The sequence below is a fragment of the Eucalyptus grandis genome, chromosome 3, assembly GCF_016545825.1.
Source record: "Eucalyptus grandis isolate ANBG69807.140 chromosome 3, ASM1654582v1, whole genome shotgun sequence".
NCBI classification, from domain to species: domain Eukaryota; kingdom Viridiplantae; phylum Streptophyta; class Magnoliopsida; order Myrtales; family Myrtaceae; genus Eucalyptus; species Eucalyptus grandis.
Genome location: NC_052614.1, coordinates 30,513,606 through 30,537,046, shown reverse-complemented (window position 1 = coordinate 30,537,046; position 23,441 = coordinate 30,513,606). Strand labels below are relative to the sequence as shown.

At 39.3% G+C, this 23,441-nt stretch overlaps 1 protein-coding gene and 1 long non-coding RNA gene across 2 annotated transcripts; both read left to right on the top strand.

Annotated features, from left to right (window-relative positions):
• Window positions 1–7,525: 7,525 nt before the first annotated feature.
• On the top strand, window positions 7,526–10,174 carry LOC104431103 (ankyrin repeat-containing protein BDA1-like). Its single transcript, XM_039310510.1, has 2 exons — window positions 7,526–8,103; window positions 9,156–10,174. The coding sequence occupies exons 1-2, from the start codon at window positions 7,537–7,539 to the stop codon at window positions 9,885–9,887; spliced, it is 1,299 nt and encodes a 432-aa protein (XP_039166444.1). The 5' UTR covers window positions 7,526–7,536; the 3' UTR covers window positions 9,888–10,174.
• Window positions 10,175–11,851: 1,677 nt separating this feature from the next.
• Window positions 11,852–15,726, top strand: LOC108957096. The gene is made up of 4 exons (XR_005549488.1): window positions 11,852–11,928; window positions 12,025–12,281; window positions 14,366–14,466; window positions 15,217–15,726. It is a non-coding gene; the product is annotated as an uncharacterized LOC108957096 (long non-coding RNA).
• The last annotated feature ends 7,715 nt before the right edge of the window (window positions 15,727–23,441 follow it).

The window sequence follows — 23,441 nt, the reverse complement described above, 5'->3', positions numbered from 1 at the left end:
ACAATTCGATGATACCAAGCTCACCGTCTTCCACTTCACTCAATCTCGATGCCAATAGATGATTCTGTGGTTTAAAAATCAGGACTTGACAGTCGATACGGCATCCGTCGCCCTCCTACGTATGGCCCAAGAGAATCGCGGCAGTACCGAATTCGAGACATTGTAAGAAGGAATCGAAAACGAGAACGAAACCCACATGGACAGAGAGTACCTCGGAGCGGAAAGGCGGCGCCGAACGCGAGAGAGAGAGAAACTGAGGGTGATGAACGAGAGAGAGAGAGAGAGAGGCGGCACCTTAGAAGGACAAAAAGGTAAATGACTGGACTTATGGCAGTTTTTTTTTTTTTTTTTAATTTATGACCGTGGAACCGTCGACAGTAGCTACGCATAAACCACCGGAGTGCTAGCGCAGAGACCCTCCTCCCACGGCTCGCCGCTTTAGTCATGCATCATTATGAATTGGGAAATCGAACCCCAGCCTTACGTGTGACCAACGTGCGATTCCACCAACCCAATCACCAGAGGGTGGGTGACTTAGGGCAATTGTTGTCACGTGCTTTAAGAGATCATTCATACTCTCAAAGCATTCAATTATTCTTCCAATAGGGTGGAAACTTTTCTTGACGAATTAGTCTGTGTGATGAGTTCAGGCACGGTTGAACGCTGTCGACAAGTTCTGTGATTGATCCCGAGCCGATGGTGTTTGCCATTTGCTAATGCTCTTTGTAGCAACACTTTCTAACATAAGTTCTTCGAAATTCATTTAGTGGAAACCAATCATACCACAAAACTCGAACTACACGGAAGAGTCAGTCTGATCGGTCACGCGATTCTGGACACTCAGCACAATCCTGGTGCGACACCATCCAACGGCGAGCATTGGTATCAAATGTTTGAGTAAGAACTTCAGTTAATCTCTTCCTTTAATAAGTTAAATTACATTCTTTTATTATTTTCGGAAATTGTAGTTCTGAATATGTATCGTGCAGCAATATGGTCCTGTCATTCTTGCTTCCATTTCAGTTTTTGCAAGAAAAGCATACAGAACGTGAAGGATATGCTGCGGCAATACCGTGAGGGAAGGAGACTGGCTGGCTACTTCATGTAACAGGACCCGCTCGCCATGTTCTATGAAGCTGTGTGCGTAGGAATAGATTTCAACGGCAACGTAAATGCCGATTATTTTCAACTACCTCCTCCGCTCCGCCGCCGACTGTTTCAGGTGATGCATAGCCATTCGCACTTCTTCAAGTCACAACATTAACAGCCTCACATGTAGAATCAGATTCGAGTTCCGGGGGATCTTTTGAATGGCTGGAAGCCGTAGAATGCGTTTTGTTTATTGTTTTGTATTTTTCGTTGTTTGAAGCAGAGAATCCCCGGCAAACGGACAACAAGCCAAAACCTAAGGAATGACAGGCGAAGCCTCATAAAACCGGGCTTGCAGCAGAGGTTATTGCTTTTCTAGAATTATATACTGTGTATGTGCGTCCTGTACGGCCTTTTATGCTCAGATAAACAATCATATCTTTCAATGAATCTCTTACGACTGTTATATATAAGTGGAAGCAATATCTGGAGTTCTGTTTGTCGCCAAATTATCGTCGCAAACAGTTTCTGCATGGAGTCTGTTGAAATATAGATTACTCCATCAATCTTTATCCTCTAGGACTTGTCCTTTGGAATAACGATCTTGTTCAACGGATGTCGCTTGCATTGCACTCATCTGTTTCTTCCATTATTCTAAAACGGCTGTATTTATGTGCTGAGATTAGTGCAGAGGGAGAGAGCGGGAAAGATGATGCTGGCAGATGTCAGAGGTTACTTCCATCTTCCGATCGAAAAGGCTGCTGAGAGATTGCGTTTGTGTCCTACCGTTGACAAGAAAATTTGCCGAAAAGGCAAAGTGGGGCCGTGGCCTTATAGAAAGGTTATACTCCCTTTCGTTTCTCTCGGTTCTCCAATCGAACTTTGCCCCTCCAAAATTTTCCACTTCAGTTAAATCTCGGTTTTCTGCATGTTCAATGTATCGAGAGAAAGATCTTGGAATTAAAGGGAGCAGCTAAAGAGAGAAGATGAACTGAAAAGTAGTCGCACCCAAGCAGAGATCGAGGAATGGCAACGAAATTTGGACAAGATCTGCTACGGAGTCGCTAGAACGGACTAGTACGACATACTAAGTCGGATATATTCATACGCTGCAGAGACTTTGAGACCTTGATGAGTTTTATGCTTTCGTCTTTCGGCACATTTTCGTTTGTGTACAGTGGTGCTATGAGCAAAGCGAGGACAAAGGCGGATACTCTCTTGCATTAGACACTTGATCTGTGATCAGAATTTCTTGTTAAGCCTCGAAAGAGAGTACAATAGTTTTGTGTGAAATTCTGCACGGTCTCTGTTCGGCTGTTTAGTGCAGCGCACAAATTATTATAATTTGTAACCTAACTTAGCCAGCTCGCTTGTCATTATTCTAATTAATTAAGTACATGACACTGGTTACCATATGGCATTGGAAGGGTCTCCAAGCTGTTGAGAGAATATGATCTGGACGTGAAGTCCTAAATACAGATATTGGAGTGTTCGTACATCGTCGCAAACTGCTCTAGGACAAACGGTGAAACCTATCCTAGGATATAAAGCGCGTGAATAGTGTTTCCATGGAGAGGTACTGACTCAGAAGGAGAGACGACATGGGCAGTGCTCAGACGACGGTGTTGTGGGTGAAATGGATGAAGCAGGAGGTGCCGGAGGACTGGGACGAGAGCATACCACTGCCTGGGGACATCATTGAAGGGTTTGCAGAGGATGACATGGATGAGTTCATGCCAACCAAAGTCTCGTCAGAGTTCAACTCGCAGCTCGGCAAGATCAGCCAGCAGGCTGAGACTTTGTGGATGAAGGTGAGGAGGGGCGACCGTGTGATTAAGCTCCAGGTGCAAATAGTGCCTCTTAAGGGCTCGATGCTCCGGAGAAAGTTCACGATCCAAGCCGCTATGGACAATAGACGTGGTAGTTTTAGGGAATTTAAACCTGGAACAATGTACTGAATTGCAAGGTAAATTTTGCTTTTTTTCCAAAATCTACCGTCACTTCATGTTAAGGGTTTAGACATTATGAAAGATGTGGGGCGTGCCAACTTCTGAGTAATCTCATGAAATAGATTTTATTATTGTTCAAACGATTGGAATTTGATGCATCATTTACTGAACAAGTTTTGGACAGTATTCTTAGTATTTCTAGTTAAACTTGATTGATTTTACCTTCAGTCTAGAACTTCACGAGAGTAAATCACGGAATGTTTTCACTGGGCAAGAGGTTCTGGAGACAAAACCAGGAAGATGGAAGTCCATCCCAATGTGCTGCAAACATTCATCCACACAATCATCCTGCTAGGATGATGCCTGGTAGAGATATATATATACCACCTCTTGAACATTCATTTGGACAAGCATGGGCACAGATCGTGCAACGGGATAAGATGAGGACTTTCCATCTGACAATGCAGAAATGAGCAGGCGGGTGGTGAACGTGGACACGGCAGGATTCAAGAAGAAAGGAATGAGATACGACTGGAAGGCGAAAGTCACCAAATTTCCTGATCAACGGTCTCCGGTAGTTAGCTCCATTCTGTTTATGCCGCTGCCAGGTGAACACACCGTCAAGGCCACCACAACCTGGTCCACGGCCTGGTTCCCCGCATCGGTTTCCTCAGGAATTCCTCTAGTCATTGTCAACATCCAAACCGAACAGATCGTCACATCAGTAAATTCTCTCTTCCATTATGATTATTCGCCAAGCTCTTGAGATCTGTCAATATAGCTTCTAATTCTTGCATGGTGAGTGATTACTTCCTGTCTTTTTTTCACTAAGGGCGAGAATATCCCCACAGGAAAAGAAATTAGTTTGGGGTAGCAACATAGCCAGACCGTGACTGTCCAAATGGTTCATGGGATAAGATTATTGTTTTTACCCGGAATTGCTGAGGTTTCTGTAGAACTAGCCCCCGGACCCAGAGAAACACGGTTCGGAATGGACATTAAGCGAACCGAAGAGGTAATAATCACAATCATAGAATAACATTTTATTAGCTGATATTCCTGCAGAAATTAATGATATTCCTACAAAATTAATCTGACTTGTTCCCCTGCGCAGGGCTTCATCTGCATCTTCTCCGTGACCAAAGGATCTGCAGTCAATTGTGCCAGGCTTGGACGCATCCACGAGAAGGCCAATGCAACTGGGCACCTGCTTGTGGTTTCGAAATTAGAAGGGAAAAGCCTAATGCCTTCAAATGCGTGCTCTGAAGGGCTAATACACTGCTGTGAACACAGCAAGATAAGAGAAGTCCTCACTGCAGCCATCGACACAATGGATAGGATCAAAATCCACATCATGGGGTGGCTGAACCAAACTCGCCCTAATACATCCCCAGCAATGGGCGCGGCGGCTCTCTGTCCTAACGTACATTGTTCACCTCCTTCGCTCTTAAAACAATGAAAGTCAATATAAAGATTAAGTTCCGACAAATTTTTTACCGTTTGACGTGAGGAAGAAGTGGAGCAAGTGATCCGAGTACGTAACCTGCTTAATTTTGTCACATGACTTGGTTTTCTTGCTCTTTCTTTCTGGGAACGGGTCAAATTGATTCGGACAACTGTGGCTTTCCCTTCTCCAAATTAATGATCATTTCTTTTTGCTGATCATTCCTTCAATTGTTAATTGGTTTGTGAATAGAGGTGGGCAATCAAATGTATAGCAAGACTGCTGATTGCTCATTATGCTTAATTTTTTTGCTGGCTCTAAATCATTTGAGACTATATTGGTAGGAAGACTTATCGCAAATGCACTTATGACACTATCGCTAATCTCACGCATCTTCCTAACACAATTCGTAAAGTTGAATAATCCTCCTGAAGAATCAGGTAATGTGCAGGCTCAAATAGGAACATAATAGAAGTTTTTTGGAGTTGACATGCTGCTTTAAGGGAATTGGGGGATACGGTTGGGGACCATTTTGTGGTGACACTATTTGCATTTGGTCTATATAGGTCAAGGTCACGCGTTCACACATGTCCATATTCGAAAGAATAGGAAAGGGATGATGCTGACATATCTTCCTTTGCTCGGCGAAAGTGTCATAAAAAAATTATGGTCATTGATATTAGCCAATCATGTCTAACATCAAGTGAAGGCCTCAGGGATTATAACACTATGTCTATCTTTTAAGAGTAATACCAGTACATAATTTTTCAAAATCTTCGATTCTGATATAGGAGATTCATATGCTCAACTTTTTTGCTGCTGAAATTGGCCATTCTGAAGTTTTAACACACGCGTGCAAACACGGAGAAAGACACACATGGGGCAAAAGCCATCTGTGTGACTGAATCCACTGAACATATGAAGGAACAACCTCTGTTCATATATAGATAGCATCCTCACACGAACTTGAACAATCGTTCCCTTATGTGACATCCTAGATCCTTTGGATGAACTAGGCCACATAATTGCAGATAAGAGTAAGGGTGATGCAGAACGCAGATGATTGATTTTCTCTAATGTCATGTCATTGTAATGAGTAACTTAGTTTCAAGGTCGCTCACTTCATGCCAAAGACTTTTCTGAAACAGAGAGTTCCCTCTTTGGCTAACTCTCACTTAAATAATCATATTTCAGCAATCAAAAGCCCTAAGCCTAGATCATTCCCCACAAAGTAACGCGCAACAGCAATCCCAAAGTATCTCAATCCCAGTCAAATCAATTCATCTCGTGATTTGCAAAGCATTTCCGGATCGTTATAACTTAGTTTCAAGGTCGCTCACTTCATGCCAAAGACTTTTCTGAAAGAGAGAGTTGCTTTTCTGTGGGGAGGGCTATCGTTTCATGGTAGTAGTTGAGAAAAATGTCTGTGAGGCGCGGCGAGGTCGCCCTAGCCTGAGCAAGAGTTGGCCTCACTGCATCTGGTGCAGGGGGCCTCACCTGGACAACTGGTGCTTAGGCGCGGCCAGCCCTCACTGGCCATGGCCTGTGGTTGGTGGCTAGCTGCTGGTGATGTCCACCGGCACAAAGAAAAGGCAAAGACAAGGGAATAGGAAAAAAATTCAAAAAATTCAAAAATATTTAAATATTATTAAAAATTCTTAAGTTAGCGCCGGTCGTCGTGCCACGTAGGTTTAGGACTTTTTTTTATACTTTTTTTCTATTGGTCAAATTGATTTGGACAATTTTGGCTTTCATTTCTCCAATTTATGATAATCTGTTTTTGCTAATCATACCTTCACTTATTAATTGGTTTTCAAACAGAAATGGGCAATCAAATTTATAGCGATACTGATGATCGTCATTATGCTTAATTTTTTTTTTTTTTTTTTTTTGTTGGCTCTAAATCATTTGCGACTATTTTGGTAGGAAGACTAATTGCAAATGCACTTATGACACCATTGCTCATTTCAAGCATCTTCCTAACACAATTCATAAAGTTGAATAATCCTCCCGAAGAATGCGTAGGCTCAAATAAGAATATAAGAGAAGTCTTTGAAGTTGACATGCTAACCATTGGGGGTAACCCTAGTGGCCACCCTCCCAATATGGAAGGGAAAAAAAAAGTTGACATGCTGCTTTGAGGAAATTGGGGGATCAGCTGGGGACCATTTTGTGGTGACACTGTTTCACATTTAGTCTATAAGGTCAAGGTCTAGTGTTCACACATGTCCATATCCAAAAATAAGGCAAAAGCATGATGTTGATATATCTCTAATTTGGTCAGCAGAAGTACCGTGAAAAATTATGGCCTTTGATCTTAGCTAATCATGTCTAACGTTGTGTGAAGGCCTCGGGGACTATGACAATAATTCTTAAAAAAAAAAAAAAAACACTTCAATTATGATATAGTAGATTCATATGCTTAAAATTTTGCGACTATTTTGGTAGGAAGACTAATCGTAAATGCACTCAAGCATCTTCTTAACACAATTCATAAAGTTGAATAATTCTCCTGAAGAATTAGGTAATGTGCAGGCCCAAATAAGACTATAGCAGAAGCTTTTGAAGTTGACATGCAGCGTTTAGGGAATTGGGGGATACATTCATGGACCATTTGGTGGTGATACTACTTGCATTTGGTCTATGTAGGTTAAGGTCATGTGTTCATAGATGTCCATATTCATAAGAAAAAGGAAAGGGATGGATGTCATGGCTCAATCGGGACATGTTACATGTGCGAACTTGATGGGATCAAATGGAGACGAGACTCGCTAGAAAATCGACAGGGGAATCTCTGTCCACAACAAAGCTCCAAGAATAAACGTCACCTCACAGATTGAGACATGCGAGACTTGCGCAGAGACTTGCGGATAAGAGATACCTACCATTCGTTTTTCGGTCTTTGAGCCAGAGACTTGCAGATAAGAGATACCTACCCTTCGTTTTTCGGTCTTCGTCAAAATTACCGTGGAGGTTGACTTGCTTGTGACAATATAATTCAAGTCTTCCAATGGAGAGTGAGTATTTTGAAACTCTCTTTTTAGAGATCCAAACATGGAGTCCGAGCTCTACGAAGCCGCCACGAAAGGAGACGTGCCTTCTTTGCTTGAGTTGCTCAAAAAAGATAAGTTGCTTCTCGACCGGACCGTGTTTGGGAATCACATTGAGACTCCTCTGCACATTGCAGCCATGCTTGGACATTTGGACTTTGTGGAAGAGGTTCTAGCTCAAAAGCCCGAGCTGGTAAGTGAGCAAGATTCTCAAAGTTTGACGCCTCTTCATCTCGCAGCAGCAAAAGGGTACCTTAACATAGTGGCAAGTTTATTAAGAGTTGGCCCTGAAATATGTTTCATCTGTGACAAATACGGAAGAAACCCTCTTCATGTCGCGGCCATGAAAGGACATGTGGATGTCTTGGAACTCTTGGTTCGAGCGAGACCTTTTGCAGCTCGTAGTGTCATCGAACATGGCCAAACGATCTTGCATTTGTGTGTGAAGCATAACAAACTAGAAGCTTTGAAACTTTTGATGGATATCTTGGAAGACGATCAGTTCATCAACTTGAGGGACGAATATGGCAACACGATTTTGCATTTGGCTGCTGTAGATAGACAAACTAAGGTATGTTCATATAATCAAGCCTTTGTATTAATCAAACCCATTGATCTCATCAACAAAAAAGGCGAATATGGGATGGAAAAACGACACAAATAATCTATAAACTTTGGTTCAATATGCAAATTCATTTTGGTTTTTAATTTATTTAATATGGTTCTTGAACTATTTATAAATGTTAAATCTAATCCCGAAACTCTCAATTTGTTCTATCTAGTCTTTCAACTTTCCCTAACAAAGTAAAATAAGTCTTTTGGTACTATATGCAAGTTATTATAATCGCACTATTACTCATATTTTAGAATATCTTTTCATTTCAATCAATTTCCTAAATAGGTTTAAATAAAGCTATAAATGATGTTCTACTTTTGCTACTACAGATATTATAAGTTAAAATAGCTTTAAATAAAGCTATCATAATATTTATAAGGGTCAAAAAGTTTTTAAAAAATTAATAAATAAGACAGTGATATTTTTTGTTGATTTATAAAATGGATTGAAATGATTTTTTTTTCCTAAAATCCAAGCAATAGTGTAATTAAGAAAACTTCTGACTTTTTTTAATAGAAAATTGAGAGACTTGATTGAACAAATTAAAAGTTTCGAGACTAAATTGAATATTTAAGAATACTTCAAGGGCCACATTAAATAAATTAAAAGTTGAAGGATGGTATTACACAATGAGCCAAAGTTAAGTGACTATTTGTGTTATTTTCCTTTCTAGGATATTTGAGTGTCCTAGAAATTTTTAGAAGCTAAAAGGTATCCATTCATAAATCATTGCAGGTCATGATATTTGGGAAAGAAGTAACTCGTACAGATAATTAACTACAACTTTACATTTCGCTTTATTATCATGCTAATTTTATCTAGATTAGAAGGAACAGAAAAATAGAGATATCAGAAGAGATTCAACGAGGGATGAATTTTCATTTTGAAGGCATCGTATAATAGTCACAAACATTAGTAGTGAAGTTAATCCTCAAAAGTATATAACTCGAGCTCGTCTAGTTCAAATCTGACCTCAATTGGTACATTCTGGTGTTGCTCTTCTGCAGACTATAGTGTTCCTAACTAATAAAGGTGTAGACCCAAACATTACAAACTTCAGAGGTTTCACAGCACAAGGCCTATTAGCACAAGGTCAGAACACGGAAATAGCCATAGAGATTATGGATTCTGTTCCTCAAACTTCAAGGAATCTCGAGCCATCCAGACGAACAGGCTACGCCAATAACACGGCCACCTCCTTCCATCCACCTGTGGTAGAACAGAACAAAAGGGAAACAAAGAGAAAGTGGCAACACAGTATGCATAAGACACTAATGGTGGTGGCGGTATTACTAGCTACCATGGCATTCCAAACCAGTATTACCCCGCCTGGTGGCCTTTGGCAAGAAAATGAAGACAACCATAAGGAGGGCGAGTCCATAATGGCAGGAAGGTACTCAAAACCTTACAAGATTTTCATAACATGTAACACGATAAGCTTCATTGCATCGCTTAGCATCATTCTGGTTCTCATAAGTGGTCTTCCTCTAAAGCGGCTTTGGATCACCACATGGATTGTAATGCTAACTATGTGGGTTGCGATAACCTTCATGGCGGTCACTTATGCCATCTCCATATGGGTCTTCACACCGGATAATGAACTCAAAATTACAGAAAATACAATTGGAATTGCGGTGTTGGCATGGGTTGGATTGATGGCTCTTATTTTCTTGTGCCATGTTGTTCGCTTAATAGTGAAGTTGGTACGTAAAGTCCTGAAATTCGTCCGCAAGCATTGACAAAGCGGAAGCCGGAGGATCTTATACCTTAGTGGCTGTACATCGCTGCAAATGTGATTGTCTCAGAAGAAGTGTCTTGAGCCCTAAGGCCATGCAAGAGGAGATGCTATATAGTATGTGCTGTTCAGTGTGTTGATTAGACAACTTAGCTACAACACATTTGAGTATGCATGTATGTGTGTATGTGTGTATGTGCTAGTGGAAACAATGAATGTTTTATGCGTGTTGATCTATGTGTAAGATGGAGTTTATATGTATAATGGATGGTTGTATTATTTGATGTAGTTTTTGGCGATTAAAAAAAAGAAAAATAATATGACTTATTGCATTCAAAGTCCAAAAAATGTCGGCGATAATCGGTTGAAGTGGTAATTTATTGACAACTAAGGAAGTTTGTTCTGGTGGAATTGTAAGTTTTACGATTAATTAAGGAAAATTACGACAATCAAAAGGACTATTACTTGTGTATAAGATCCATTGATTATGAACTTGAAGGATTATTTATGTAGATTTACAAAGAATGGGGAAATCAAAAGAAACTTTAGGTTGCTTAGATTTCTCAATAAAAATTATGATCATTAAGAATTTTGAGTTTACGATAACTCGAGGTAATTTATTACTATAAATGCACAATAATTTACATGGACTTACAAATGATTTACGATTATTGTGATCAATTATTAATTATAAGTTGTGTCTCTTATGACAATTTCAAGTACCCTACTATCCCATTAGTTAATTGCTAAGAGATAGGAATTCCTTGTTTTAACTGTACGGCTCAATTACCACACAGAAAAGGAAAGTACTAACTAGACGTGCAATTGAGATCGTGATGATTTCAGGTAAATTATAATAGTTGGAGGTATAATTATATGAGACAGGAACTACAAGTTATGACTGTCAAGTTTTTCTTTTCTTTTTTCAGATGACCTGTCAAGTTACGAAGTATAAAAGGAAGTTATTGCTAATAATTGAAAATTACTAAAAAAAACAATGAACTAACAACTTTGACTAATTGAAGAAAATTATAATATTATCAGACAACTAGGGACAACATCCCTAATTTAAGTGGTGTATATGAATGTCACTATTTCAATACAATTTTATGAACAACAAGTGCAATCAGATTATGAGGATATAACCAATTTACCATAGTTTTAGATCAATTACCAATTACTATATCACAAGCCATGGTTTGAGGTCAGAAAATTTCTAGGTGTAAGCATTCTCGTCTTAAAAAATAAATAATTCACCATCAAAGTAGTAACAACTTTTAAAACGGTAAGTTACCATCAAACCATTCTTGTTACGAACTATATAGCTGTATTACTACACAAAAAAGGAATGTATTTACTAGGGTACAATTGAGATCACAATGATTTCAAGCAAATTACAATCGTTGGAGATATAATTATTAAGGACAGGAGCTACGAGCTATGACATGTTGAGGAAAATTACACCATTGTAGGACAATTACTTAGTAATTCCATTGTCGAGTTATGAAATATAAAGGGAATTTACTGTCAATACTAGAAAAATACTAACAATAATGAACTACCAATTATGACTAATTAAAGAAAATTACAAAATTACTAGATAATTCTAGTTGAAACATCTCCAGCTTTTTTTTTTTTTTTTTTTGAAAGATAGTGATCATTACTAATAAGTTGCGGAACCGTAACTAAGTTCGGAATCATTACATAATAAAACCCAAAGTGGATGAGGGGATATAAAATCCAATTGCGAGGAAGACGATTGTCGCGGTGGGCTCTTGCTATCCAATCGGTGGGCTTGTTTGCTTCTCTATGTGCATAAGAAACGGAGACGCCTTTAAGTTGGGCCAACGGCACTTTGCAATCCTCTAAAATTGGTTCCACAGTCCATGGGCTCAGTGCAAAGCCCATCAAGCTGTCCATCACAATTTTGCAGTCAGACTGTACTTCTATCTTTAAGTTCTGGTCAAGCGTGGGACTTGTTTCTTCTCTCTCCTTCGTTACTTTCCACAGAGCTGCACGGACAGCCAAAGCTTCTGCTTTCAGAGGTGAGTCAGCTTCAATTTTTGCTGCGAAACCATCCCTAAGGACCCCGTTCTCGTCTCTGCATAGCTCGGCGATTGATCCCTCTCTCTGGTTTTCAGTCCACGAAGCGTCGACGTTGATTTTCAGGTGGCCTTTCATCGGCGGCAGCCACTTTCCAACAACGTCTACAGAATTTTTGCTGCGTTTTGGTCCTTTCGGGTTCCACCGGTTAAAGCTTTCCAGATTTGCTTCTACCTCCTACACAACTTCTTGCGGTTGCGGAAGCTCGCCTTTGAAGACCATTGCATTTCTGATCTTCCAAATCTGCCAGAGGGTGCCCACTACTAGCTCCTTCGGTCGAGGGTTTCTCTCCAAGGTAAGGACTTCAAGTAGCCATTTGTCTATTCTTGAGATATTGCTGGGGGAAGGGTTCAGCTTTAGCTTCTGATTTGCCCAGATCTGGTGCATCCATTCACATAGGAGGAATAGATGTTCTGGTGTCTCTGGCATACGGTGGCACATGGGGCAGCTTGGATCAAGTATCATCTTTCTCCTATATAGATTCTCCTTCGTGGGTAGCGCATTAGCACAAAGGCTCCATGTAAAGAACTCGACCTTTGGTTGGGTGTGGAGGTCCTAGATCAGGTTCCATAGCTTCTTGGGTTGCTGGTATGATGAGGATGCGTGTGCCGATGTTTGGTTGTGTGCTGTTTGGATTTTATTGTATCCACTTTTGACTGAGTAGATGCCGGATATGTTGTTGGTCCATATGATTTTGTCTTTGTTGACTAAGTCATCATCGAACCAAGTCTTTAGTTTATGCTCATCCAACTGTTTGGACTCCTGGTCGATTAATTCAGCCACATATTCGGGTTCTCCTTGGTTTTTTGGTCCTCTTATGCAACCTCTCGCTAACCATTTGTCTTCTCTCACTTTGATTTGTGATCCGTCTTCTACTGCCCATCGTATTTGTTGCTCCATCACCTCTCTTCCTTGTAATAGACTTTGCCAACCCCAAGATGGCCGTGATCTTGTGTTTGCCTTCATGAAATCTCCTATGGGGAAGTATAGTCCTTTCAGCAATCTACTCCACAAGGCTAAAGGGTCTTGTATGAGTCTCCACGCCTGTTTTCCAAGCATAGCCTTATTAAAGGCAACGAGGTCCTTAAATCCCAAACCCCCATAGTCTTTTCTTTTTTTTCAACTCCTCCCACTTTCTCCAATGGACACCTTTCTTTGCACTACTCTTTTGCCACTAGAATGTGGCAATCTTTTTTTCAATTGATCTGCATATCGAAACTGGCATCTTAAAAATTCACATGGCATATTGCGGCAATGCTTGTACAACCGTTTTAATAAGTATTTCCTTCCCCACTTTTGACATTATGTTCTCTTTCCACCCCTCAAGTTTCATATTAACTCTTGCTAGAATTCACAAGAACATCTCTTTCTTCGATTGCCCACAATCCGAAGGAATGTCTAGATATTTCCCTATTTTTTCGATGATCGGGACTCTTAGTTCTTCTGCCATATTCCTTCTTAATTGCTGTGGGCAGCAGCTGCTAAAAGTAAATACCCGACTTGTTTCGGTTTATGGCTTGACCAAATGCATAACAATATCGATTCAATAGGTTTGTCATGTTTTGACATTCCTTCACTATGCCATCGAGGAAGAAGATTGCATCATCCGCAAAAAGTAAGTGTGTGAGTGCTGGATAGCTTCTATTCAATTTAATCCATTTTACATTGCCATCTCTAAGTGATTTTTGTATTAACAAAGACAACACATTAGTCATCACAATAAATAAGTAAGGAGAGAGAGGGTCCCCTTGCCTTAAACCCCTAGTCGGCTTGAATGCTTGAAGAGGTTCTCCGTTCACTTTGATGCTGAAGGTAATGGTTGATATGCATGTTTTCACCAACGAAACACAGTGATCGCTTAAGCCCATTTTGCTCATGCACTCGCACAAGAAGTCACATTCCACTCATCATATGCTTTTTGCATGTCAAGTTTAAGCACAACCTGAAACTTCCTTTTCTTTTTCCTGATTCTCAATTGATGCAGCACTTCTTGGACAATTAAAATATTGTCCTGTATTTGCCTTCCACCTACGAAAGCACTTTGCTCCATTTCTATCAATTTAGGATGCCAAGGCTTCAACCAATTTGCCATTACTTTTGAAATTATCTTGTAACTGAAATTACAAAGGCTGATGGGTCTATATGGTGCTATAGATTTTGGGAGAGTCACTTTTGGGACAAGGGTAATGTGATTTGTATTGAGGGAAGGGTCTAGGGTACCTGAAACAAAGAAGTTATCCACCATTTTATGCACATCTCCCTGGATTAGCTCCCAATTATGATGGAAGAATTGTCCATTTAAGCCATCTGGCCCCGGAGCCTTAATGGCTCCTAGCTGGAATACTGCTGATTTTACTTCCTCCATTGTGACTTTTGCAGTTAAAGCTTCATTCATGGCATCTGCTACTAAGCAAGGGCAATGGTCCAGCATCGGCTGAAAATTTCTAGGGCCAACGGAGCCATAAAGGCGTTGATAGAAGGTAACAGTGTTTTCTTTAATAGCCTCAGGATCCTTACACCTGGTCATCAAGTTTCAGCATAGCAATTCTATTCCTCTACTTTCTTTCCACAATTGTAGCATGGAAAAATTTCGTGTTCCTATCTCGTAAAATTTTAATAAAATTTTTAATAAAATTTTACGAGCCATAAGTGGAATCAGATTGTGAGGAGTTAAGCCAATTCACCATAGCCTTAGGTCAACTATCAAGTAAAAATTGAGTGAGTGCACCTTTCAAGTAGGAAGTATAATTAGTAAATTGAGTGAGTGCTAGTCCTTGATGATCTTAATTATACTCATTCTAATTGAATTTTTTTTTAGGTCAAATTTCTCAGTAAATTGTTAACAGAGCCATATCTTAGTTACATACCTTATTGTATAATATATGTGAAATGATATTAAATTATAAGTTGTGTTCATAGAATTAGTTGTGCCTGATTATGGGACAAAATTGTGTGACACGAAATGGGACGTGTCATAATGATTTGGCCTTATAATCGAGACCCTTGTTGATATTTGATGATTGACGTGCAGCATTCCAATTATTGTATATGTTTGTTGTATGCATATGTTTATGAGCTGTACTAATGTGCAAGGAGGTGTTGAGGCAAGGTAAGTCTTGTCTGATAAGTGTTTAGGTTGCCTCTAAGTGTATTATCTTCCTAATCCGAGTTTAGAGTATAGACTCGCTGAGACATCATCTCACCCCCATCGCATTTTACAATTTTTACAGGCCCTTAGATGGAGGTGCACCACGTACGTTTTGGGTGGCCGCGAGAGGTAGAGATCGAGTGTACCATCTTCCCTGTCCCCAGGAGTCCTTGGACCCGCCAGCTCGTCGTGACCACAATCTGGGTCGATGAGGGTCAACCTCAGTTGGTACCTCATTGATTCAAAGCGTGGTTTCATCACGGGCCTAACGTGGTTCAGGATGGCCCCTTAGATGGCTTCGACGAACTTGCCGTTGAGGGTGAGGGTGAAGTGGCACTCGACCCTATCGTGGACGCCAATGTTATAGCTAACATTGAGGCAAACCAGTTGCCCAAGGATGAGTAGGAGCCCAAAGTAGAGGTGGTAGCTAACCCGCTAGACATTGACATTCCTAACGGCGTTGTAGTGGACCCGGATCCTAAGTAGGAGGGTCCAGGGTAGGGTTAGCTAGGTAGTCCTTTTTGGGGCGTTCACTTTTTGTATATAACTTTGCAAGCTGACCTGGTTGGTTTATAAAATATGTTTTGTGTAATTTGATTGTCCTGCTTTTCTATCACATGCTTGTTTATTGTAAAGGGATTGTTTAATTCGCTTCCGCATACGTATGAAATGAATGGGTCAGCAATACGTCTTGGGAACATTGCAATTTGATCGACCACCGAGAGATGTGCGCGCACTCGAGATTCGAGACAGGACAGTTCCCTCTTTGGCTAACTCGCACTTAAATAATCATATTTCAGCAATCAAAAGCCCTAAACCTAGATCATTCCCCCACAAAGCAACGCGCAACAACAATCCCAAAGTATCTCAATCCCAATCAAATCAATTCATCTTGTGATTTGCAAAGCATTTCCCAATTGTTATTGATATGACTAGTATAAGTACTTAGAGGGGGATGAATAGGTATAACAGTAATTTCTAATGATAATCGCACAATACTAGACAGTTGATAGAAATGAGACAATTTTTCTTCGTTAATAAACAAACAACGATCAAAGTAAGGCGAGAGTAGGGAAGAGAAAATTGAACACGAGGTTTATAGTGGTTCGGCTTATTTCAAGCCTACGTCCACTCTTCTGCACTGATAACCCATACAATCAGGATCTTGGTTTCCAAGAATAGAACCTTCCAAGAATATTTCGTCAATCATCGAATCTTCAAACGATCTTGATTTCGAATAATTAATCCGTTGTATCAAATCTAGCCAAGAGATCTTCTCCAGTCGACAAGACCAAATCCTTAACCAAACACTTTAGCTCTGGATCGCCTTCGTCGCTAGATTAGAAACTGTCAATGAGAATAGTCTTGAGTCTTGAGTCTTGTGTCTTGAGTCGGTGATCTGAAAGTCTTCGGACTCTAAGTACAAGGGTCTGCGGCCTTTCCGGACTAGGCGATAGAAACATTTTGTCGAGCTTCAAAACACTCTAGAGAGATTTCTCCAACAGTTATAACTTAGTTTCAAGGTCGCTCACTTCATGCCAAAGACTTTTCTAAAAGAGAGTTGCTTTTCTATGGGGAGGGCATCTTTTCATGGTAGTAGTTGAGAAAAATATCTAAGGTGCGGCGAGGCCACCCTAGCCTAAGCAAGGGTTGACCTCACTAGATCTAATGGGGGAGGCCTCACCTGGACAATCAATGCTTAGGCGCAACTGGCCCTCGCCGGCCATGGCCTGTGGTTGGTGGCTAGCTGCTAATGATGGCCACCGGCATAAAGAAAAGGAAAGACAAGGGAAAGGGAAAAAAAAATTAAAAATATATTTTCAAAATTCAAAAATTCAAAAAATATTAAATTATTATTAAAAATTTCTAAGTTAGCGCCGGTCATGCCATGTAGGTTTAGGACTCTTTTTTTTACTTTTTCCACTAGTCAAATTGATTCAGACAATTTTGGCTTTTCCTTTCTCCAATTTATGATCATCTCTTTTTGCTGATCATACCTTCACTTATTAATTGGTTTTCGAACATAAATGGGCAATCAAACTTATACCAATACTGCTGATCACTCCTCATGCTTAATTTATTTTTATTTCTTTGCTGGCTCTAAATAATTCGCCACTATTTTGGTAGGAAGACTAATTGCAAATGCACTTATGACACTATTGCTCATTTCAAGCATCTTCCTAACACAATTCATAAAGTTGAATAATCCTCCTGAAGAATCAAGTAATGTGCAGGCTCAAATAAAGAAATAAGAGAAGTCTTCGAAGTTGACATGCTGCCTTTAGGGAATTGGGGAAGAATCAAGTAATGTGCAGGCTCAAATAAAGAAATAAGAGAAGTCTTCGAAGTTTGACATGCTGCTTTTAGGGAATTGGGGGATCAGCTGGGACCATTTTGTGGTGACGGTTTCGCATTTAGCTTATGTAGGTCAAGGTCTAGTGTTCACACATGTGCATATCCGAAAATAAAGGAAAGCATAATGTTAATATATCTCTAATTGCTCAGCAGAAGTACCGTGGAAAATTATGGCCATTGATCTTCATTAATCATGTCTAACATTGTGTGAAGGCCTCGGGGACTACGACACTACATCTATCTATTAAGAGTCTATTAGCAATACTTCTAAAAAAGACTTTAATTATGATATCATAGATTCATATGCTCAAAATTTTGCGACTATTTTGATAGGAAGACTAATCGTAAAGCATCTTCTTAACACAATCCATAAAGTTGAATAATACTCCCGAAGAATTAGGTAATGTGCAGGCCCAAATAAGACTATAGCAGAAGCTTTTGAAGTTGACATGCAGCGTTTAGGGAATTGGGGGATACATTCATGGACCATTTGGTGGTGATACTACTTGCATTTGGTCTATGTAGGTTAAGGTCATGTGTTCATAGATGTCCATATTCTTAAGAAAAAGGAAAGGGATGGATGTCATGGCTCAATTGGGACATGTTACATGTGCGAACTTGATCGGATCAATTGGAGACGAGACTCGCTAGAAAATCGACAGGGGAATCTCTAACCACAACAAAGCTCCAAGAATAAACGTCACCTGACGTATTGAGACATGCGAGACTTGAGCCAGAGACTTGCAGATAAGAGATACCTACCTTTCGTTTTTTGGTCTTCGTCAAAACTAACGCGGAGGTTGACTTGGTTGTGACAATATAAAGTCTTCCAATGGAGAGTGAGTATTTAGAAACTCTCTTTTTAGAGATCCAAACATGGAGTCCGAGCTCTACGAAGTCGCCATGAAAGGAGACGTGCCTTCTTTGCTTGAGTTGCTCAAAAAAGATAAGTTGCTTCTCGACCGAATCATGATTGGGAATCACATTGAGACTCCTCTGCACATTGCAGCTATGCTCGGACATTTGGAATTTGTGGAAGAGGTTCTAGCTCAAAAGCCCAAGCTGGTAAGAGAGCAAGATTCTCAAAGTTTGACGCCTCTTCATCTCGCAGCAGCAAAAGGGTACCTTAACATAGTGGCAAGTTTATTAAGAGTTGGCCCTGAAATATGTTTCATCCGTGACAAATACGGAAGAAACCCTCTTCATGTCGCGGCCATGAAAGGGCATGTGGATGTGTTGGAACTCTTGGTTCAAGCGAGACCTATTGCAGCTCATAATGTCATTGAACATGGCCAAACGATCTTGCATTTGTGTGTGAAGCATAACAAACTAGAAGCTTTGAAACTTTTGATGGATATCTTGGGCGATGATCAGTTCATCAACTTGAGGGACGAATATGGCAACACGATTTTGCATTTGGCTGCTGCAGATAGACAAACTAAGGTATGTTCATATAATCAAGCCTTTTTATTAATCAAACTCAGTGATCTCATCAACAAAAAAGGCGAATATGGGATTGAAAAACGATAGAAATAATCTATGAACTTTGGCTCAATATGCAAGGTTGTTTTTGGTTTTTAATTTATTCAATATAGTTCTTGAACTATTTATAAATGTTAAATCTAATCCCTAAACTCTTAATTTGTTCTATCTACTCTTTCAACTTTCCCTAACAAAGTAAAATAAGTCTTTTGGTACTATATGTAATTTATTATAATCGCACTATTACTCATATTTTAGAATATCTTTTCATTTCAATCAATTTCCTAAATAGGTTTAAATAAAGCTATAAATGATGTTCTACTTTTGCTACTATAGATATTATAAGTTAAAATAGCTTTAAATAAGGCAATCATAATATTTATAAAGGTCAAAAAGTTTTTTTTAAAAAGTAATAAATAAGACAGTCATATTTTTTGTTGATTTATAAAATAAATTGAAATGATTTTTTTTCCTAAAATCCAAGCAATAGTGTAATTAAGAAAACTTCTGACTTTTTTTAATAGAAAATTGAGAGACTTGATTGAATAAATTAAAAGTTTTGAGATTAAATTGAATATTTAAGAATACTTCAAGGGCCACATTAAATTAATTAAAAGTTGAAGGATGATATTACACAATGAGCCAAAGTTAAGTGACTATTTGTGTTATTTTCCTTTCTAGAATATTTGAGTGTCCTAGAAATTTTTAGAAGCTAAAAGGTATCCATTCATAAATCATTGCAGGTCATGATATTTGGGAAAGAAGTAACTCGTATACATAATTAACTACAACTTTACATTTCGCTCTATCACCATCCTAATTTTATCTAGATTAGAATGAACAAAAAACTAGAGATATCAACCAACCCCACGGTAGACAAGATGGTTCGCACCTCACCCCTCAATCGGCAGGGAAGAGGTTCGAAACTTCTCGCCCCCATTGCGTGACTCACCTGCGGCCCATGGGAAGTGGGTCATTGCGGGTCGCCCTAGGTTTACGCCGCCAGCTGCTAGCTATACAACGATTCCCGGATCATCCAAAAAAAAAAAATTAGAGATATCTAAAGAGATTCAACAAGGGATGAATTTCCATTTTGAAGGCATCGTATAATAGTCACAAACACTAGTAGCGAAGTTAATCCTCAAAAGTATATAACGCGAGCTTGTCTAGTTCAAATCTAACCCCAATTGGTACATTCTGGTGTTGCTCTTCTGCAGACTATGGTGTTCCTAACACTAGTAGCGAAGTTAATCCTCAAAAGTATATAACGCGAGCTTGTCTAGTTCAAATCTGACCCCAATTGGTACATTCTGGTGTTGCTCTTCTGCAGACTATGGTGTTCCTAACTAATAAAGGTGTAGACCCAAACATTACAAACTTCAGAGGTTTCACAGCACAAGGCCTATTAGCACAGAGGGTCAGAACATGGAAATAGCCATAGAGATTATGGATTCTGTTCCTCAAACTTCAGGGAATCTCGACCCATCCAGACGAACAGGCTACGCCAATAACATGGCCACCTCCTTCCATCCACCTGTGGTAAAAGAGGACAAAAGGGAAACAAAAAGAAAGTGGCAACACAATATGCATAAGACACTAATGGTGGTGGCGATATTACTAGCTACCATGGCATTCCAAACCAGTATTACCCCGCCTGGTGGCCTTTGGCAAGAAGATAACGACAAACATAAGGCGGGCGAGTCCATAATGGCAAAAGGGTACCCAGCTGAATACGAGATTTTCATAACATGTAACACGATAAGCTTCGTTGCATCACTTAGCATCATTCTGGTTCTCATTAGTGGTCTTCCTCTAAAGCGGCTTCGGATCACCACGTGGATTGTAATGCTAACTATGTGGGTTGCGATAACCTCCATGGCGGTCACTTATGTCATCTCCATATGGGTCTTCACACCGGATAAGGAACTCCGAATTACATCTAAGATAATTGTACGTGCGGTGTGGGCATGGTTTGGATTGATGGCTCTTATTTTCTTGTACCATGTTGTTCGCTTAATAGTGAAGTTGGTACGTAAAGTCCTGAAATTCGTCCGCAAGCCTTGACAAAACGGAAGCCGGAGGATCATATACCTTGGTGGCTGTACATCGCTACAAATGTGATTGTCCCAGAAGAAGTGTCTTGAGCCCTAAGGCCATGCAAGAGGAGATGCTATATAGTATGTGTTGTTCAGTGTGTTGATTAGACAACCTAGCTACAATTCATTTGAGTATGCATGTATGTGTGTATGCTAGTGGAAACAATGAATGTTTTATGCGTGTTGATCTATGTGTAAGATGGAGTTTAGATGTATGATGGATGGTTGTTTTATTTGAAGTAGTTTTTGGCGGTTAAAAAAAATATATGACTCATTGCATTTAAAGTCCAAAAATGTCAGCCACAATCGGTTGAAGCGGTAATTTATTGACAACTAAGGAAGTTTTTTTTTTTTTTTTGGTGAAAGGTAAGAAATGTATTGACTTTAAACTAAAAGAGCTATATATAGCTATACAGCAATAACTCGGTCCCAGAAACTTGCACTCGCAAAGACAACAAGTCAGAGCGAGTGAAAGGAGACAAAGGTAAAAGGAAACTAAGCCAAGGGCAAGGGAAAGAAAAAGGCCAAACAACAGCACATAACCAGCAAGTCTAAGCCAACACAAATAGCAAAGAGAAAGCACTACCAACAAAAGAAACCAAGCACTGCTCTAAGGTTGGTAATGAGGCCAACTCGGAAGCCAGGAGGGGGGCGAAATCCAGAAGAACCTCCAAGCAGACGAGAGAGAGGAAGAAATCGTACTAAAAAAACCAGGATTATTTATGTAGATTTACGAAGGAAGTTTGTTCTAGTGGAATTGTAATTTTTACGATTAATTAAGGAAAATTATGATAATCAAAGGGACTATTACTTGCGTATAGGATCCATTAATTATGAACTTGAAGGATTATTTATGTAGATTTACAAAGAATGGGGAAATCGAAAGAAACTTTAGGTTGCTTAGATTTCTCGATAAAAATTATGATCAGTAAAGACCTTTGAGTTTACGATAGCTCGAGGTAATTTACTACTATAAATGCACAATACTAACCTCCGTTTACATGGACTTACGAATGATTTACAATTATCGTGGTCAATTATTAATTTTTAAACGGTAAGTTACCATCAAACCATTCTTGTTACGAACTGTATAGCTAAATTACTTATGCAAAAAAGGAATGTATTTGCTATGGTACAATTGAGATCACAATGATTTCAAGCAAATTACAATCGTTGGAGATATAATTATTAAGGACAGGAGCTACAAGTTATGACATGTTGAGGAAAATTACACCATTGTAGGACAATTACTTAGTAATTCCATTGTCGAGTTATGAAATATAAAGGGAATTTACTGTCAATACTGGAAAAAAAAACTAACAATAATGAACTACCAATTATGGCTAATTAAAGAAAATTAAAATATTACTAGATAATTCTAGTTGAAACATCCCCAGCTTACGAAGTGTAAAAGAATGTGCCTATTTTTAATAAAATTTTACGAGCCATAAGTGCAATCAGATTGTGAAGAGTTAATTAGTAATAATTGAGTGAGTGCACCTTTCAAGTAGTAAGTATAATTAGTAAATTGAGTGAGTGCTAGTCCTTGATGATCTTAATTATACTCATTCTAATTGATTTTTTTTGGGTCAAATTTCTCAGTAAATTGTTAACAGAGCCATATCTTGGTAACATACCTGATTGTATAATATATGCCAAATGATGTTTGTAAATTATAAGTTGTGTTCATAGAATTAGTTTCAACTTCGTTAAATTACCTTTGTGTTTGTAGATATTTGCAAATGCAAAAATTATCTTACAGTTAATAAATTCCCTTTTGAATTCTCAAAATTGTCTACAACCAAAGTAAACTATAAATAACTGGCTATAGCGAGTCACTTTTACACACGGGATGGAGGTCCTTTGTCTCATATGGGACCCTAGAATCGCCCCCAATAAGCGTAAGAACAAAGTAGAGGATCCTAGAACGTAGACTCATTGAAGTAGACGCTTTGTGAATGAGGGCAATTTACTGATTTAGGGCAAGGATTTTCAAACAACTTAAGATTCGCTTTCACAAAATACAAAGTTAAAGATTGAATGAACAAATAAAAAGATTATGTAGCAACAATTTTTCTATATCGGTTGTGAGAGGAAGAATCGAAACTTTCACGAGAATTCTTTGCCACGTTCTCTGAATGCAGTGGGGCAAGTGATCTGAGTATGTAACATACTTAATTTCGTTGCATGACTTGGTTTTCTTGCTCTTTCTTTCTCTTTCTTTCTAGGAAGAAACTTAACAGGTCAAATTGATTCGGACTATTTTGGCTTTCCCTTCGCCAATTTATGATTGTTTTGTTTTTGCTCATCATACCTTCAAATTAAATTAATTTTGTGCATGAAAAGCAGGAGGTGCCGGAGGACTGGGACGAGC